At 44.9% G+C, this 19,814-nt stretch overlaps 1 protein-coding gene across 1 annotated transcript; it reads right to left on the minus strand.

The window, feature by feature from the left end:
* Positions 1–1,545: 1,545 nt before the first annotated feature.
* LOC147307541 (uncharacterized) lies at positions 1,546–4,695 on the minus strand. The gene is made up of 3 exons (XM_086271896.1): positions 4,262–4,695; positions 3,273–4,041; positions 1,546–3,157 (listed from the first exon to the last, which is right to left on the minus strand). The coding sequence occupies exons 1-2, from the start codon at positions 4,431–4,433 to the stop codon at positions 3,290–3,292; spliced, it is 924 nt and encodes a 307-aa protein (XP_086128022.1). The 5' UTR covers positions 4,434–4,695; the 3' UTR covers positions 1,546–3,157; positions 3,273–3,289.
* Between the last annotated feature and the right edge of the window lie 15,119 nt (positions 4,696–19,814).

Here is a 19,814-nt window from a genome sequence, read left to right on the forward strand (position 1 = left end):
CTCACAGGTTGGAGACAAGACAAGAACAGGAAGTGTGAAGTAAGTGGGACAGAGTGGAGATTGGAGCAGAAAAGAGTGGAAGGTCTTTGGTGTGTCTGTGGACAGAGGAAAGAGGAGAATGAGGAAGAACAATGAGCAGGCAGGTGTAACGGCAGGACAGGTGTGCAGCAAACACAGGAAAGGATGTGCAGCAGCTTTAAGGACACAGGTGGAAATGTACTCATGAATGAAGAGAGGCTGCTGAGAAGGTGAAGGAGCATTTAAGGAGCTGATGAATGTAGAAAATAAAAGAGGAGGATTGATGGATGGAGGACAGTCAACGAATCAGGAAGTGCAGAGGATTAGGAAGGAGGAAGCGAGGGCAGCTGAGGATGAGCTACAGTAACTACAGAGAGTTAAACCACCATGAAGATATGGGAAAGAGCTGCTGTAGGTTAAGGGAGGTGACGGAGAAGTTCAGAGAAGGTGGATCAGAGAAAACAGATGATTGGCTGCTGAGAGAGGAGCTGTGGTCCTGCATGAGGGAGTCAGGAGGAGGACATGTATGAGGACAGAGACGGTGAATCTGCAAGGAGCAGAGGAAGTGAAGGTAGAGTTTAAATACCTCGGGTCAACCGTCCACAGCAGCAGAGGACAGAGATGTACAGTAAGTGCTCCATCCTCCCTCCTCACAGGGATTCAACTGCTGCTCACAGTCTGTGAACCAGGAGGAAGAGGAAGTGAGAGAAGTGAGACTCAAAGAGGAGACAGAGGGCGACATCATCCAGTAGGCGGGGCTCTCCTTCTGCACTGTGTTCAACCATTGTGTCAATAATAAGTGCTGCTGTGAAGAGAACAATTCTCAGACTGAATGTTGAACATCAGCTAGTTTCTCCTGTTGATTTAAACCTTGTTGTACAGGTGGAACATTGGCTGTGGATTATTCTTGCTGCTCTTTTCTTTGGTGAGATACAAACATCAACATGTTTCCTCTGCTTAAATAAATGTGTGAGTCTGATTAATGGTGAGTTTTTAATCATGTTTATTGATCCATCTCTTCCTCTGCATGTTCTGTTCTTCCTCAGAGTGTAAAGGAGAAGACAAAGTGATCCAGGAACAAGGAGATGTCATTGCTGCTGAAGGAGACACAGTTACACTTGGATGTAGATATGAAACAACAAGAACAGGCCCCACTTTGTTCTGGTATAAACAAGAAGTGAACAGTTACCCGAAGTATATGCTGAAATCTTTCTCAGAAACAACAGAAAAATCTGAAGAGTTCAACAACGACAGATTTGATGCTAAAATCAACAAGAAAGAAAATTCAGTTCCTCTGAAGATCCAGAAGCTTCAGCTGTCTGACTCTGCTGTGTACTACTGTGCTCTGCGGCCCACAGTGACAGGAAACAGCAAAACTCTGTACAAAAACCTTTGGAGCAAAGACAACAGAATACTCCACAACATCCACTAGAGGGAGCCACACACTGTTAAACCTCTGATTCTTGTGTCATTGGACTGATGACAAAGACAACAGAGAAATGAAGCAGTAAAGATCAGAGACAGAGACAGAGCTGCTGTGGAAGGAAACTTTATTTATAAAGATCCTTTCACATCGACACGTCAAACAGCTCGTACAGTTTGTTAGTGTCAGCTCTAAAGACGGAAACGTTTAAAAAGATGTGAACTGAAAACAAAGCATGCTTGAAACACAAACTTCAACATCTGAGTTCAATCCAAAAATCACTGAGGACACAAACCAAACATCTTCCACTAAACGTTCAGGTGCAAACAGAGTGATGGAGGTAAAGAAGAAAACCTCGATGCAGGCGGAAGATCAGAGCTGCATCTTTCTCATATTTACACTGTTGCCTCTGATTCTACTGAAGCAGAGACGTCATCGAACATGTTTTCTTCCAGAGTCTCAAAGAAATCCTACAAAACAGCTTTTATAGAAAACAGAGTGTTTAAAGCAGCTGCGAGGTTATCATCTATAATCTGTCTGAGCCTGCAGGTCCCCGATCGCCGTGGCGATGGTGGAGAGCCACGAGGCGGCGCTTCAGTCCCTGCTGACTGTGCTCAGTCACAGTCAGGGGGGTGCGCCCTCTCCTTTTTCAAATATCACTGAAATATCGAAGGTCACCTCAGCCCGTTTCATTTTCTCATGAAAGTTGGTTTCCTTGGAGACCACCTGGGCAACGTGGCGCGCGCCGCTGCCCGAGGAGGCGGGAGCAGCTCAGCCGCCTCTCATCACTCCAATAAAACTGCAGTTATGTATTCAGTGACACGTTATTTAGCTTTCACTGTGCGGTCTATTTTCATTTTTACTTCAGTCAACTAAAATTTTAGCTCAGCTCGAGTTTCTGCAGTTGAGGAAATGTTAGAACAGCCCTGCATGAACCCTTCAGGTCACCAACTGGTCACACTCGTCAAACCCAGTAACATGAATTAAAGCCACGAGTGTTTCAACATGTCTGTGAAGGTTCTCGGTCATCCAGGTCATCCTAGTCTAAGAAAAGCGCCGGGACGCCTTTAAGACGTTTCATCCGAGAAGCCCAGTGGGAGTTTCCCCCCAAGAGGGACAATGACCCCCTGATGATAGTCCACCTAATCACATGGGCCATGGCGTGAAAGCGGGTGTGGGTCCCAATCAGCCAGGGTTTCAGGTGAGCTCACTGTGAAACCTGGCCCACCTTATCATGTGACTTCCTGAGGTCAGATGGCCCAGGATGTGAGTGGGCGTTAAGGCGTCTGGGGAGGGATCTCCAAACTGGATTATAGATGGCAGACAGTTGGTGTGGTAAGCCCCGCCCTCTGTCCTCTCTGTCCAAAATGTGAACATTGGCATCCTCAGAGAGTGACCTTTGACCTTTAGCTGCAGGTATACTGATGAGTCTTGTCCTGTAGGGCTTAAATCCGTGACTCTCCACCAGTTGCTCTTAGAACTGAAGAAGCTTCTCGGATTAAACGTCTTCAAGGCAACTTAAAGACGTCCAAAGGTTTCCTTTCAAAGCTCCTCAGATCAACGTTTAAACAGCTGCGTGTCGAACATCAGTGAAACGTCAGCACAGCTGCACAGTCGCCTCTCAGAAGAACAGCTTCACTTCCATCTCTTCATCATATCACAACTCACCACCTCTCATTCATACTAACAGAGTTCCAAGACTCGACGTGATGTTGTCTAGAAGAAGAAAAGTAAATTAATACATGAGCACGCCTCCCCCAAGTCAAACTGATCATGTGACCAACCTCACCGAGCGACTCCAACAAACTGAGTCTAAAAAGTGTGTTTGAACCTGAATGCATTCTTGGACTACGACTTCTCCCCCGTGTGAGTCTTCATGTGGCGTAACATGTGATTGCTCCGTGCGAACGTTTTCCCGCATGTTTTACAGGAATACGGCTTCTCGCCTGTGTGGATCCTCATGTGGACGTACAGATTCCCGCTCTGACTGAAGGTCTTTCCACACGTCAGGCAGGAGTACGACTTCTCCTTAGTGTGGATTATCATGTGGCGCAGCATGGTGCTCTTTTGAGTAAAGCTTCTCTGACATATTTTACAGGAATGCGGTTTCTCTCCTGTGTGGATTTTGCGATGCTCTTTGACTTGGCATTTTTTCTTGAAGGCTCTTCCACAAACATCACACTTTAAAGTCTTTTTACCTGCGTCAGAGTTCTTCTGACGCGCTAACATGCGAGCGTGTGCAGGATTGTTACAGTGAATTCGATATATAATTCTAGTCGGTCCCGAGTCTGCACTCCTGCCTCCTTCCTGATCCTGGCTCTCAGCTCCAGCAGAGCTGTGACAGAGGAGCTGCTCCTCGTCTCCTCCTGGTTCACTGTGCTCTCCTTCCTCAGCAGCAGCAGTCACCATGAAGGTGTCCGTCTCCTCCTTCAGTCCCAGCTGCTCTCCCTGCTGACTGCTGCACAGTTCCTCCTGTTCCTCTTTAATCTGTGGAGCTTCTGGTTCCTCCTGCTCCACACTGGAGCTCCTCTCCTGGTTCCAGAGCTGCTGCTCAGGGAGAACCTCCTCCTCCTCCTTACAGACATGTTCCTGTGGGACGTCTGGTGGACAGAAACATAAATATGGCTCCTTTTAATCAGTAACGAGGCTCTGCAGTAAAAGCTAACTGGACTGGTTCCTGTGTCCTCTACCCGACACGCCGTCAAACAGCAGTTAGCTGCTGTGACAGCGGCCACATGCTGCTCACAGCGGAGGTTATAACTGTGTCAAACAGGGACTCCGTGATTTAAAGGCAGGTTTTAGATGAAGACACAGACTCACCTGCTGTGTGCAGCTTGATTTGGGGTTTCCAGGTGATATCCAGCAGTCTGCGCTGACGGTCGATCTCTTCCTCGTACTGGACGATCGTTTTTTCAAACTCCAAGAATATTTGTTCAGCAGCAGCAGTTAGTCGCTCGTTGATGAACTCTCTCAGATACTGAACTGAAGGCATCGTTGCTGCCGCAGCTCACACAACAGCACACTCTCTGCTCACAAAACGGGGCTTCCGCCTCTTCTTTGTATACTTCCGCCTGGTGTCACACAGTCAAGTTCCGGCAGAAGAGCGCACTGAGCTTTGTTCCGCCTCTGCAGCTCCTTGCGCCTGCAGATTTGAGATCGGACGTGTTCTTCATGAGCAAAATACAGAAATACACACGAACAGAGTCATGAAACAATTCTAAAACAAAACAGAAAGTAAAAAACATTATTATGTAATAACATAAATGAAAAACATGTTAACAGTTGAGCAAACCTGACACACACATGGTCTTGATGGAGTCCATCTGTTACCACGATTATTAATCAAACCTAAGATCAACCATGAAATCTATGAAACGTGTTTGAGGCCCTGAAGGTCTCCAACATTCAGTTTTTCTCATTAAGTTATTGATGAAGAAATGTTTGTAATTTGAGCTCATGAAATGCTTTTCTTAAATGTAGACTTAGTATAAACGTTTGAATGTAACCTTATAAACAGTCTGCCAACTCTGAACCTGATCTGTGCCAACCTCAAACTGTTCAGTCAACTTAATCTGATTTATAGCATCAAATCACAACAGCTGTTTTTAGGCACTTTATATTGTAAAGTCAAGACAATAATACAGAGAAAACTCAACAATCAGATGACCCACTGTGGGAAAGCACTTTGGTGACAGTGGGTTTGATGTGAGAGGAGGAAGACAGGACAAAAGAAGCGAAGAAGAAACACTCAGTGCATCATGGGAATGCCGAGGAGAATATATTATATTAGTACATTATGTGGTCTGAGTTTGTGTGAGAGTGATCCCAGTGATGAGGGTTACTCAGGCCCGGACTGGTGGTTGGGACCAGATTTGGAACGTCCAAACCTCGCTTAACAGATAATCACACTTATGGACACGTTCTCTCCATATCAGACTGCCTTATCAACGGAGGGAAATGTACTAAACTGTGTGTGAAGCAGGCAGCGTTGGACCCAAACACAGACGCGTCGGGCAGGCAAAAAGTAAACTCAAAAGCAGCTTTACTGCTGAACACAAGGATTACAACATTAACTAATGTGGGACTACAAAACAAACCAGGCAGATTGCAGGACACACGGAGGACGGAGACGCTGACATGAATACACAGAAGGACAACGAGGACGTGAGAAGACACGAGGAACAGCTGACGTGAATTATTAACATGACGCCACAGGAGAAACATGGGCTGCGTCCCAATTCAGGGTCTGCACGCTTGAAGTACGCGCACTACGCGTACTACGTACGGTGCGTACTATGAGTACGAGAAGTGCGGAAGTGAGAGGCGTGTGAAATGGGACGGTCTAGCCTGCGTCGCGCTGTTCCGGTTGCCTAGCAACCATGATACTAACCGCGAGAAACGTTACAGCTTTGTGTGACAGAAACGAAGGAGAAAAATGTTTTGTTGGTCATTCATTTTTGTCATGACATCACTTTGATTAGCTGAGTATCTGAGGCTGAGACCACAGGACTGTAAATATGTGTGTGTGTGTGTGTGTGTGTGTGTGTGTGTGTGTGTGTGTGTGTGTGTGTGTGTGTGTGTGTGTGTGTGTGTGTGTGTGTGTATTACAGCAGTGAGCTTGAACTTGAAAGATTCAAGTTGCAGTTATTTATATTTCCTATCATCTTAAATCTTCACTCAAAAGTGTATGTACATATGTCTTATACATAAGACACAAATATTGTTTGTTTAATATGTTGTCATTACTAAATTTGGCTCATTGCTTACATACATGTGTAGAAAGCAAATGTAGGAGCTGTGATAACTGTGTCTGATAGAATGAAGAGTAGACTGATATATGAAATGTTCCTTTATTGGGTGAGTAAATCAGACCATGTCATAACTGCTGTAAGTCACACAGAATAGATATCAGAGCCTTAAACAGGCTGACGTCTGCTAAATGGGTCAAACTGGGCAGAAAGTATACAAACACATAACATCCTTATAGAATATGATGTAACACTATAGATCAACTTAGCTCTTATGACTGACTTTAATTATCCATAAATCATCACAGTCTCTGTAAGATTAAGGTCGACTATATATATATGTAGAGGCTTTAAAACCAAGTTAGTACAAACATCACTAACGTCACATGACTTTGCCGACATGTGGTCAACAGTAATGTTTAAATGTTCTTCATTATTAAACATTTGAACATCATATTCAGTACTTACTTTTAAAAGTTTACTCTTCAGCCGTATTATTCGGCAAAACTATCCACACCCGCCGCCGCGCTATGAATTGTGGGATATATGGGCCCATGAAGTGTCCACCGGACCACGCTTCAAATTTGGGGGTGATTCTGGGAAGATGGCGGAGTGAGCGGTCCAACTTGAGGGCTCCGAGGCTTTTCCTGAAAAGAACCTTCTTTATGTTTTGACTGCAGTCAAGTAAACCGGAGTTAGAAGCAGACTAGTTACTGTATCCTTCATCTCTAGAACTCAAAACCTTCCTCCCTGTGTTTCTCTCTGTCTTTCTCAATACTTTCCATACTTCCTAGTACGCGCCGTACGTAGTACGCAAACTGCGCGGACTAGGAAGCGTGCGGTCGCTGGATTGGGACATGACGCCATGACGGGGAAACAGGATGGAACACAAAGAGGGAAACGAGACACAAGGACTCACACAAGCACACAGAGGGAATCTAACAATCAAAATCTGAACAACAACCCAGGCACTATAGTATAAACTCCAGACTAACAGAGTGGATTTGTTAGGACATACACTCAACAAAAATATAAACGCAACACCTTTGTTACTGCTCCCATTCCCCATGGGATGGACGTAGAGACCTAAAATTCATTCCAGATACACAATATAACCATCCCTCCCAAACAGTGGTCACAAATCAGTCCAAATGTGTGGTAGTGGGCACATCTGCTATATTGAGATAATCCATCCCACCTCACAGGTGTGCCACATCAGGATGCTGATCTGACATCATGAGTAGTGTAGATCCAGTTTTACTGGATCTCAGTGCAGCATTTGATACAGTTGACCACAACATATTACTCAAACGACTGGAGAACTGGACAGGTCTTTCAGGAACTGTACTAAACTGGTTCAAAACATACGTAGAAAACAGGAAATACTTTGTATCAATAGGTAACTTCACATCTGAGCAGACAAGTATCACATCTGGAGTTCCCCAAGGTTCCATCTTGGGACCCCTTCTGTTTAACATCTACATGCTCCCACTGGCACAGATTATAAAGAACAACAAAATAAACTACCACAGCTATGCAGATGACACACAAATATATATCACAATGTCACCAGGAGACCGAGGCCCTGTACAGGCTCTTGGTAAATGCATTGAGGAAATTAATGACTGGTTGTGCCACAATTTTCTCCAGCTAAACAAAAACAAAACTGAAGTAATAGTCTTTGGCGCCAAAGAAAAACGATTACAGGTCACCAGAGAACTTCAATCTATACATCTAAAAACCACAAACCAGGCGAGAAATTTGGGTGTAGTGATGGATGCAGACCTAAACTTAGAAAAACACATTAAGACAATAACAAAGTCAGCTTACTATCACCTCAAGAATATTTCAAGGATAAAAGATCTGATGTCTCAACAGGACCTGGAAAAACTAGTCCATGCATTCATCTTTAGTAGGCTTGATTACTGTAACAGCATCTTTACAGGTCTACCTAAAAAATCAGTCAGACAACTACAGCTCATTCAGAACTCTGCTGCTCGAGTCCTCACTAAGACCAAAAAAGTGGACCACATCAGTCCAGCTCTGAGGTCCTTACACTGGCTGCCTGTCCGTCAGAGGATAGACTTTAAAGTTCTGATGCTGGTCTATAAAGCTCTGAATGGTTTAGGACCAAAATACATCAATGACCTCCTGACCCAGTATGAACCTTCCAGATCCCTCAGGTCATCTGGATCCGGTCTTTTATCAGTTCCCAGAGTCAGAACCAGACACGGAGAAGCTGCATTCAGCTTTTATGCTCCTTATATCTGGAACAAACTCCCAGAAAGCCTCAGATCAGCTGAAACACTCAGTTTATTTAAATCCAGGTTGAAGACTCACCTGTTCTCAGCTGCATTTGAATAAAGCACCAAATCCACACTTTAAGCTTAAATTTCAAAACTTACATTAACTACTGATTTTATCTGTTTTGATTTTATATACTGTTGTTTTTGTTTGTTTGTTAAGTGGGTTTAGAGCTCTGGGTAGCTCCCCAGCTGGGTCTAGACTGGGTCTAGAGAGTATTTTAAATTCAGGGAATTTAAAATAGAAAGTACAGTAGCTCGTCCACAGAAGGACTGGTAGCTCCCCTTACGATAAGGGTTCAGATCGCGCGAACAGGTGTGAAATGTGTGTGTTTAGTTAGTTTGTTTGTTTTATTCAATTTTAAATCATGCTTTTTATTTGTTTTTGTTTCTAATGTCTCTGTAAAGCACTTTGAATCACCTTGTTGTTGAATTGTGCTATACAAATAAATTTGCCTTGCCTTGCCTAGTGCACAGGTGTACCTCAGACTGCCCACAACAAAAGGCCACCCTGGAATGTGCAGTTTTTTGCGCTATTGGGGGTCTGGGGACCCAGAACCGGTCAGTATCTGGTGTGACCACCATTTGACTCATGCAGTGCAACACATCGTCGCATGGAGTCCATCAGATTGTCAATTGTGGCCTGTGGAATGTTGGTCCACTCCACTTCAATGGCTGTGCGAGGTTGTTGGATATTCGTGGGAACTGGTACACGCTGTCGTATACGCCGGTCAAGCACATCCCGAACATGCTCAATGGGTGACATGTCCGGTGAGTATGCTGGCCATGCAAGAACTGGGACATTCTCAGCTGCCATCTGCCCTGAACAATGTGAACCATGATTCATCCGTGAAGCGCACACCTCTCCAACGTGCCAGACGCCATCGAATGTGAGCATTTGCCCACACAAGTCTGTTACGGCGACGAGCTGGAGTCAGGTCAAGACCCCGATGAGGACGACGGGCATGCAGTTGAGCGTCCCTGAGACGGTTTCTGACAGTTTGTGCAGAAATTGTTTGGTTGTGCAAACCAATTGTTCCAGCAGCTGTCTGGGTGGCTGGTCTCAGACGATCTTGGAGGTGAACCTGCTGGATGTGGAGGTCCTGGGCTGGTGTGGTTACACGAGGTCTGCGGTTGTGAGGCCGGTTGGATGTGCTGCCATATTCTCTGAAACGCCTGTGGAGACGGCTTATGGTTGAGAAATGAACATTCAATGCACGGGCGACAGATCTGGTTGACATTCCTGCTGTCAGCATGCCAATTGCACGCTCCCTCATTGCTTGTGGCATCTGTGGCATTTTGCTGTGAGACAAAACTGCACATTCCAGGGTGGCCTTTTGTTGTGGGCAGTCTGAGGTACACCTGTGCACTACTCATGATGTCAGATCAGCATCCTGATGTGGCACACCTGTGAGGTGGGATGGATTATCTCAATATGGCAGATGTGCCCACTACCACACATTTGGACTGATTTGTGACCACTGTTTGGGAGGGATGGTTATATTGTGTATCTGGAATGAATTTTAGGTCTCTACGTCCATCCCATGGGGAATGGGAGCAAAAACAAAAGTGTTGCGTTTATATTTTTGTTCAGTGTAAATTATAATAATGAAAAAACACAAGAAAACTCAAAACACTGGGAGAACTGACCCAGGACCAGCAGATCATCAGCTTTGCCTCTGAGTTTATCTGGAGGAAGAGTTCTCAGTGGGAAACATTTCGTCGCTCATCCAGGTGACTTCTTCAGTCTCAGCTGACTGCAGCTTTCCCCTGAAGGCCCTGAGTAAATGTGGTTATCCCAGCTGGACTTTTGTCAAAGCTGGGAAGGCGCCAAAAGAAAGCTCCAGCCGACCCAGGAGAGAAGGACAACCGCTGCCTAAGAGAAAACCTGTAGTGATCCCATATGTGTCAGAGTATCGGAGCAGCTGAGACACAATTTTTCTAAACACCAGGTCTCTGTGGCTTTCAAACCCCAAAACACGCTGCGCCAAAAACTGGTCCTCCCCAAGGATCGGGTCCCCGACACAAACAGAGTAACATAGTGTACGCTGTTAAGTGCAGGAGGACTGGCAGGATTTATACATCGGGGAAACCAAACAACCTCTGGCTACAACACAGCAGAGCCACCTCATCAGGACTCTGCAGTCTGTTTACACCTACAGGCCAGTGGACACTCTTTCAATGATGAGGATGTAACATCCTGGACAGGGAGGAACGCTGGTTTGAGGGCGGAGTCAAGGAGGCCATTTACGTGAAAAGGGAAAGACCATCTCTGAATGGAGGAGGGGCCTAATGGTACAACTGTCACCGGCTGTATCCCAATTCAGGGTCTGCAGCCTCAACGATCCTCAAGGGCCGCGTACTCAAAGACCGGTAAGGCCGGAAGTGCGAGGCTTGTGAAGTGGGACGGTCTAGCCTCCGTTGCGCTGCCCAGGTTGCCTAGCAACCATGATACTAACAGCTGGAAACGTGTCATACAGCTGTGTTTGACAGAAATGAAGGAGAAAATCTTTTGTTCATTTGTTTGTTTCTACATGAGCTTTGATCATTCTCTGTAAGATTAAGCTCAGCTATTGAACGGCGTATATTTTAAAGTAAAGGCTTTAAAACCAAGTTAGTACAAACGTCACTGATGTCACATAACTTTGTCGACATGTGGCCAACAGGAATGTTTAATGTTCTTCGTTATTAAACATTTGCACATAAATAAGTGACATCATATTCAGTACTTACTTAAAGTTTACTCTTCGGCCGCCCCTCATCCGCCATTTTTTTTCAGCAAAATTATCCACACCCACCGCCGCGCTATGCATTCTGGGATATGTTGGGCCACGAAGTCTACACCGCCACGTCCTTAAAATTCAGGGAAATGAAGGACGCATTTGAGGGCCGCATTTCGAGCAGCCTTTGAATTGGGACAGCCTTCGGCGCGTCGCTGTGACGTAATCGGCCTTAAAATGCGGCCTTTAAGGCTGCAGACCCTGGATTGGGATACAGCCACCATCTTACATGCTGTGATTGCAGCCATTCCCCAACTCTCTGTGAATGGTGCTCATGGACACTGATCAGTGGTCATCACAATCTGCATATTAATGATCAAGAAACTGACCTCCCAGGCCGTTGTGTCAGGGGGCGGGTCTGTGACCCAGCGTTTTTAGTTTATGTGGTATTTTTGATTTCTTATGTTAATGTTTAGTTTGCGTGATGTTGTCAGTTTGGTTCAGTTATTTTGTATTTTTGATTACTTATGAAATAATGTTTTCTAGTTTTACTATTAGTTTGTCTTAGTTGAGTCTGAGTCTGGTTTATGTTTCTTGTGGGTCTCTGTGTTGTTTCCTGTCTTCTGTCTTGTCTGTCTTGTCTTTAACGTGTGAGTTATGTCCGTGCCTTCGTCCCACTTATCTGTTTCCAGTTACCTCTCCTTGTGTTCCTGTCATGTGTTTCATGTCTACATGCTGCTTTGTCTCGCCATGTTTCCTGTGTTAAACACTAACAAGGCTAAAGAGTGGTGCTGAGTGTGAAGCTGTCAGCAGGGGGAATAACACAGCGCTGTGAATGAGTCCTGTCACTGTGATCAGGCTCCTCCTTCTAATCCACCAACTTAGTGTTGATGAAGACTAAACAGAGAGATCACAGCTTCTTTATACTTGCTGTAGCTCACAGTTACTCTACACTGCAGATATGACGCCTCTGTTCATCTCAGTGCTGCTGGCTGCTATGTGCCTCGGTATGAACACAACTCTGTTTCTTTGATATCAACATTGACGTGATTCTTTAACAGCACACTGATACTGTTTGTTGGTGTTTTACAGAATGCAGAGCACAAAAAGACAACGTGCTGCAAGCAAAAGGAGAAGAGACTGCTGCTGCAGGAGGCACAGTGACACTTGACTGTCTCTATAACACCAGCATTACAACAAGTAATTATCTCTTCTGGTACAAACAGGATGGAAACAACAGCCCCAAATTCATCCTGATGCGCTATAGTGGGGATCAAGGAAACACAGCAGACGAGTTCAAGGAGAGATTTTCATCCACACTGGATTCCAGCATCAGATCAGTTCCTCTGAAGATCCAGAAGCTTCAGCTGTCTGACTCTGCTGTGTACTACTGTGCTCTGCAGCCCACAGTGACAGGAAACAGCAAAACTCTGTACAAAAACCTTTGGAGCAAAGACAACAGAATACTCCACAACATCCACTAGAGGGAGCCACACACTGTTAAACCTCTGATTCTTGTGTCATTGGACTGATGACAAAGACAACAGAGAAATGAAGCAGTAAAGATCAGAGACAGAGACAGAGCTGCTGTGGAAGCACAAAACTATTTGATTGGCTGAGCTATTAAACTGGCCCCGCCCACTGAAGTTGAGCTCATCCAATGACATTATTTGTTGGTCATTGTGCTGCAGTGGAAGAACATTGTTCATGTGCTGTCTGTCTGGCTTTAATAACTCCAAAGACATGTTGCTGCACCTCTTTTTGCTTCTATCTCACATTATAGGTGAGTTTAAGAACAGGGATTAAAGTTTAGTTGAAGCTGCTGCATTAAGCAGATATACAGACTGCATTTCACTACTTTTCTTCTTTCTTTTTCCAGGACTAACAGCTGGAGACTCAATCACTCCTCAACAACCTGAAGTCACTGAAACAGAAGGAGAATCTGTCACACTCACATGTAGCTATGAGACAAGATACAGTGTTGCTGACCTTTATTGGTACAGACATGATTCTGACCTTCAGGCTCCTCAGTTTATACTCTGGAAAGGAGCAAAACGCAGCACAAGTGAATATATTCCCAATAATCGATATGGATCCCAAACATCACCAACAACAACTAATCTGAGCATAGCAGCCCTAACCCTGGCAGACACAGCTCTCTACTACTGTGCTCTACAAACACAGTGATACAAAGTGTAGAAGAGGCTGTACAAAAACCTGAACACAGATATCTGACTACTCTTCAAAGAGGAGGGAAGTGGTATTCAAAGCACAGCTTCATATCAGATGGATTCTGCTAATTCCTGTTTTATCAGAGTCACTGTGGTTACAGCTGCTAATGAAACACTGTGGGAGGATTCACATGAGCAGCAAATCCACATCAACCACAAACCACCTGCAGGAACGTTCAGACACAATAAAAACTGTCAAACATCAAAAGCTGCTCATTTACACTATTTTATATTTAGTGGATGAGGACATGCAGAAATGCAGCAGAAGCAAAATAAACAGAGTAACAGAGGTTTATCTCTTTAAGGTAAAATCTCTCACATGAAGCTAAAAGTCCAACCAGGAAGACCATCTCATGCTTGTTCCATTTATTCTCTTTGAACTCATCACATCAGATGATGATGCTCTCCTTCAGATTTTCTAGTCACGAGTTTCATCAACATCACATCCAGACATTATAAAATCATCAGTATTTTGATTCCAACTGTTGGTAAAAACTGATCTCATATGAAACTGTAGACTGCCCCACATGGTGAGCTATACACACGTCCTCATATTAACAACTAAAAAGGTTTTTATTGTTATTTTCTGCAGATAAAAAAATCCTTCCAGTGCTGAGCTCTTACAGGAGTAAAGGTCTCTGTAACACAGTTAAAGAAGTCAGCTCCCACAAAGCTGCAAACTAACAGGAAAGAAAACTGTTGAGAAATCTGCACGAGTTCTGTTCATAAAGAGCTTTTTGTGGAGACGAACAACATTCAGCTGGAAATGACACAAAATCAGAATCAAGTCCAGTGTTGATGCTGGCTGGTTTACACGTGTACTTCTGCTGTTTAATACATGAGTGAGATTATTCTACATTCTGCTAAATATTTCAAATATTCAAAGCTCTTTATTTACAGGCTCCACAGAAACCAGGGCCAAGCCTATCCAGAAGAAGCAGCCTTTGGAGGAGGAGCTACAGCAGTGAACATGAACGGCTTCATTTAGGAGCTGAAGAGCTGCTGTGTTCTCTCTATTGTTCATTCAGTCCAAGAGAAAATCATGTTGCTGCTTTTCATTTGGATGATGATAGTCTCCTTTCAGACTGGTGAGTCATCAAAAGATGGAGTGAGATGTAAAAGGAGATGATGGACATGAAAATATCTGGATGTTGTTTGAATTGATTCACTTTTTATAAACTAAGTTTAAAGATGCAGAAACATGATGGTGAAATATGTCTTTGTTGTTTTCAGGATCCTCTGAGGATTTACTGACAGCATCTAAAGATGTAGTGACGAGTTTGGAAGGAGGCACTGTGACTCTCTCCTGCAACTATTCAGCTGTAGTTCGGACACTTTTCTGGTACCATCAGAAGTCCGGTTCACATCTACAGCTTGTTATGGCAGAACATTCAGAGCAAACAGAAAAGCTGAAGTTTATACATGAGAGAGAAAAAAAGGAGTTTCATCTGGAGATCTCCTCTGCTGCAGTGTCTGACTCTGCTGTGTACTACTGTGCTCTGCAGCCCACAGTGACAGGAAACAGCAAAACTCTGTACAAAAACCTTTGGAGCAAAGACAACAGAATACTCCACAACATCCACTAGAGGGAGCCACACACTGTTAAACCTCTGATTCTGTTACTGTGACTGTCACAGTAACAGAATCAGAGGCGGAGCCAGACATTTGAAACACCCGGGGCGTAGCCCTAAAGGGTTTCTTTTGGGGGGGGGCAGAAATGACTGAAAGATTAATTGGCTCTGTTTTGAGTTTTGTTAAAAAAAGAATGACTTCATATAGGGAAAAATATATATGACATGTGCAGGACACCTTAAACTAGTTTTTTAATTAAGCAGCGAGGCAGAACAAAGTCGGGGCTGTATCAAGACACAGGGACTAAACCCCAATTCAACCAGACCCAGAACTGATCCGGAATTAAAACAGGACTACTGAGGACTTAACCAAGACAGAACCAGAATCAGAACTAGATGATAGTAGCACTAAAAATCATCATAGACCTGCACTACACTTATTTTTTAATTCTACCAAAGTCCAATATTTAGATTCAGAAAAGTTTATATAATTATTTATCCTTGTTGTGCGAACAAGCTGCAGAACTTAATAAATATAGAATTTGAAAAATAACAAACCTAAAAAGAAACACGAGGTACGAGATACATGAGGACCTGTGATACGGTGATACTTTTGGTAAACAACCATTTGACTAACATGTGTGTCTCACCTGCTGTTGTTCATCTGTTCTGTCCTCATTCTCTCTCTCCCTCTCTGCTCTGACAATCATCAAATCTACAGTTGAAACCAGATATTTACTCTTCAGATAAAAACACTTTTTAATTGTAACATCAAATCAGACTAAATGTTTATTTTTTAGATAAATATAAAAACATATTTGTTAACTTTAAGAGTAAAGAGAGAAACTATCTGTATTTCTTAATTGCAAATGGCACCAAATTGTATATAAAATTGAGCCACACTTATGGAGCTCCACAGTTCTGTTCCTGGTGTTTTGTTGACATCTCCTGATGTTCCCATGTCACAGAAACAGGCTCTGTGTTTTGCCTTATATGCATCCACAGCTGTGCCACCAGTTTACTCACATGGACTCTACGAACCAATCAGAAGCTTCTTCAGCTCAGAATGGAATCGTCTGCAGTTTCTTATTAATTAACAATAAACTTAGTGTACATGTACTCCTACATTTGATCAAAGTGATAAAAAATAGACAGCTCTGTCTCTCTTTATTCTGACATTTAACTAATTCAAAAGACATTTCAATATTTATCCGAAACAAAACAAGTTTACTCTAAATTGATGTTGTGCAGTAAAAAATGTTCTTGTGTTTTCCATAAAGTGTAAATATCTGGTTTCAACTGTGAATATACTGCTGTGTGTTGAAGTTCCTCTTGTTTTGCACAGAAATATACTGAACAACATCCAAAGCATAATATATAAAATAACATCTACCAGAGTTTTTTCTTTGAAAGAAGCTCCTCATGTCCATTCTTGTGTATAAGATAAGATAAGATAAGATAAGATAACCTTTATTAGTCCCACACGTGGGAAATTTGTTTTGTCACAGCAGGAAGTGGACAGTGCAAAAGTTATGAGGCAAAAATTAGAATACAATAAGAATAAATACAGTACACAGCTGTACAGAATAGAATAAAATAAAATACTATATACAGTAGAATAAAATAAAATAAATATACAATAAGATAAAAATAGAATACAAATACAAATACTATATACAACTGAGTAAAAATACAACGATGACAGAAAGGATTATTGCACTTAGTATTATTGCATATGTATGGATGTGTGTGCTTGATCAGTTAAAGTCTTTATTATGGAGTCTGACAGCAGTGGGGAGGAAAGACCTGCGAAATCTCTCCGTCCCACACCGTGGGTGCCGCAGTCTCCCACTGAAGGAGCTGCTCAGTGCTGTCACAGTCTGCTGCATGGGGTGGGAGATGTTGTCCATCAGGGATGACAGCTTAGCCACCGTTCTCCTGTCACTCACCACCTCCACTGGGTCCAGAGGGCATCCTAGAACAGAGCTGGCCCTTCGGATCACCCTGTTCAGTCTCTTCCTGTCCCCAGCAGAGATGCTGCCGCCCCAGCAGACCACGCCATAAAAGATAGCAGAAGCCACCACAGAGTCATAGAAGGTCTTCAGGAGTGGGCCCTCCACTCCAAACGACCTGAGTCTCCGCAGCAGGTACAGCCTGCTCTGCCCTTTCCTGTAGAGGGCGTCTGAGTTATGAGTCCAGTCCAGTCTATTGTTCAGATGAACACCAAGGTACCTGTAGCTGTCCACAGCCTCAATGTCCATACCTTGGATGTTCAGTGGTTGCAGTGGAGAATGCTTGTGCCTGCGGAAGTCTACCACCAGCTCCTTGGTTTTACTGGCGTTGATCTGGAGGTAGTTCAGCTGGCACCAGTCCACAAAGTCTTGAGTCAGTCCTCTGTACTCCTTGTCGTCCCCATCAGTGATGAGGCCGACTATTGCAGAGTCATCAGAGAACTTCTGCAGGAAGCACTGGGTGGAATTGTGGGAGAAGTCTGCAGTGTAGATGGTGAAGAGGAACGGAGCCAGAACCGTTCCCTGTGGGGCCCCCGTACTGCAGACGACCCTGTCCGACACACAGCCCTGAGTCCTCACATACTGTGGTCGGTCGGTGAGGTAGTCCAGGATCCAGGTAGTGAGGTGATGGTCCACTCCAGAGTTCTCCAGCTTGTCCTTCAGAACCGAGGGAAGAATGGTGTTGAAGGTACTGGAGAAATCAAAGAACATGATTCTCACAGTGCTTCCAGCGGTCTCCAGGTGAGCGAGGGAACGATGTAGGAGGTGAATGACGGCATCATCCGCTCCAATGCCAGGCTGGTAGGCAAACTGAAGTGGGTCCAGTGATGAGCTTGTTAGGCGCCGAAGCTGAGCCAGGACCAACCGCTCCAGGGTCTTCATCAGGTGGGATGTCAGAGCCACCGGCCTGTAGCTGTTGAGGTCCTTGGGGCGTGAAGTCTTTGGCACTGGTACAACACAGGAGGTTTTCCAGAGCTGTGGGACTCTTCCCAACCTCAGGCTCAGGTTGAAGAGGTGCTCCATCACCCCACACAGTTGGTCCGCGCAGGACCTGACGACCCTCGAGCTGATGCCATCTGGACCCGCTGCCTTCTTGCCATTAATCCTCCTCAGTTCCCTCCTAACCTGGGTGGTTGAGAGAGACAGGCTGGAGCCTTGTGTTGAGTGTGTATTGGATGCTGTTGTTGGGGGTGGGGGGGAGTGAGCAGGGTGAATAGAGGAGGTGTGAAGTGTCTGAGGTGGAGCAGCAGCAGTGGGGGTGGGTGAGTCTGCAGCCGATGTTGCAGACTGCCTCATGGCTGAGTCAAATCTGTTGAAGAAATGATTCAGTTCATTTGCCCATCTCACATCCCTCCCAGGCAGAGAGTTCTGCTGTTTGTGGCCTGAGATGGTTCTGAGGCCTCTCCAGACTTCACCAACGTTGTTTTGTTGAAGCTGGTTCTCCATCTTCTGCCTGTAGCTCTCCTTCCCATTCCTTATCAGTCCCCTCAGCTCTCTCTGCACCCTTTTCAACTCCTCTTTGTCTCTGGATTTGAAGGCCCTCCTCTTCTGCTTGAGGACGGTTTTAATTTCTGGGGTAATCCAAGGTTTGTTGTTGGAGAAACACCGTACAGTCCTGGTAGGTACAGTGTTATCCACACAGAAGTTTATATAGTCAGTAATGCATGTAGTAAGGCTGTCGATGTCCTCACCGTGGTCATCACAGATCACCTCCCACACAGTCGACTCAAAACAATCCTTAAGAGCCTCCTCACTCTCCTCTGACCATCTCTGTACTGTGCGGGTGGCTGGTGGCTCCCTGCGCACTAAGGGCTCATACACAGGGACAAGGTGCACCAGGTTGTGGTCAGATTTGCCCAGTGGAGGGAGAGGTGATGAACTGTATGCCTCTTCTGCATTGGCATACAGTAAGTCCAGTGTTTTATTGACTCTGGTTGAGCAGGTCACATACTGGGTGAAGGTGGGCAGTGTGGAGTCCAGTGAGGCATGATTAAAGTCCCCTGATATTATGAGAAGGGCTCTCGGAGATTGTGTTTGCAGTCTGCTGACCACTGAGTGGAGAGAGTCACAGGCTGCATCCGCGTTGGCCGAGGGGGGGGACATACGCTGTTATCGCGATAACATGCGAGAACTCCCGGGGCAGGTAGTACGGACGCATGCTAACGGCTAACAGCTCAATGTCTCTGCTGCAGAGTTGCTCTTTTACAGTGATGTGCCCAGGGTTACACCATCTGTCGTTCACAAAAACTGCCAGTCCCCCTCCTTTCCTCTTACCGCTGTCTCTGGTCCTGTCCGCTCGCAGCAGCTGGAATCCCGGTAGTGTCACGCTTGTGTCCGGAGTTAGCGGTGTTAGCCACGACTCCGTTAGCATCATAATGCTACATTGCCGGTACTCCCTCTGTGACCAGGTTAGCGACGTGAGCTCATCCATCTTATTGGGCAAAGATCTTACGTTTCCAATAATTACAGAAGGAAGAGATGGTCGATAACGTCTCCTTCTCGGGCGACGGCGCTCCTTCCCAGCACGACACCCCCGTCTTTTCCTCCTCAGCTCGCTGGGAATATCGGGTCTGTCCGCCGGCAGTACCGCTGCGGGACTCAGCGCTAACAGCTGATCCTTACTGTAAACAAAGGATCTCTGCTCTGGGTCCCCAGACACGGGTGAAAAAAGTAGAAATAAACTAAGAAAAACGACCAGAACTAGCACAAAACGGTAGAACATGGTTGCAGAGTCTAATTACTGATACGTTAGTTATAAAAAAATTACGAGAAGAAAAGATAAGAAAGA

This window comes from Aulonocara sp. 'chitande type north' Nkhata Bay, linkage group LG18 (genome assembly GCF_057382095.1).
Source record: "Aulonocara sp. 'chitande type north' Nkhata Bay isolate Kocher_YH1m ecotype deep benthic linkage group LG18, A_spYH_male_GT1.1, whole genome shotgun sequence".
In the NCBI taxonomy this organism is placed as follows: Eukaryota; Metazoa; Chordata; class Actinopteri; order Cichliformes; family Cichlidae; genus Aulonocara; species Aulonocara sp. 'chitande type north' Nkhata Bay.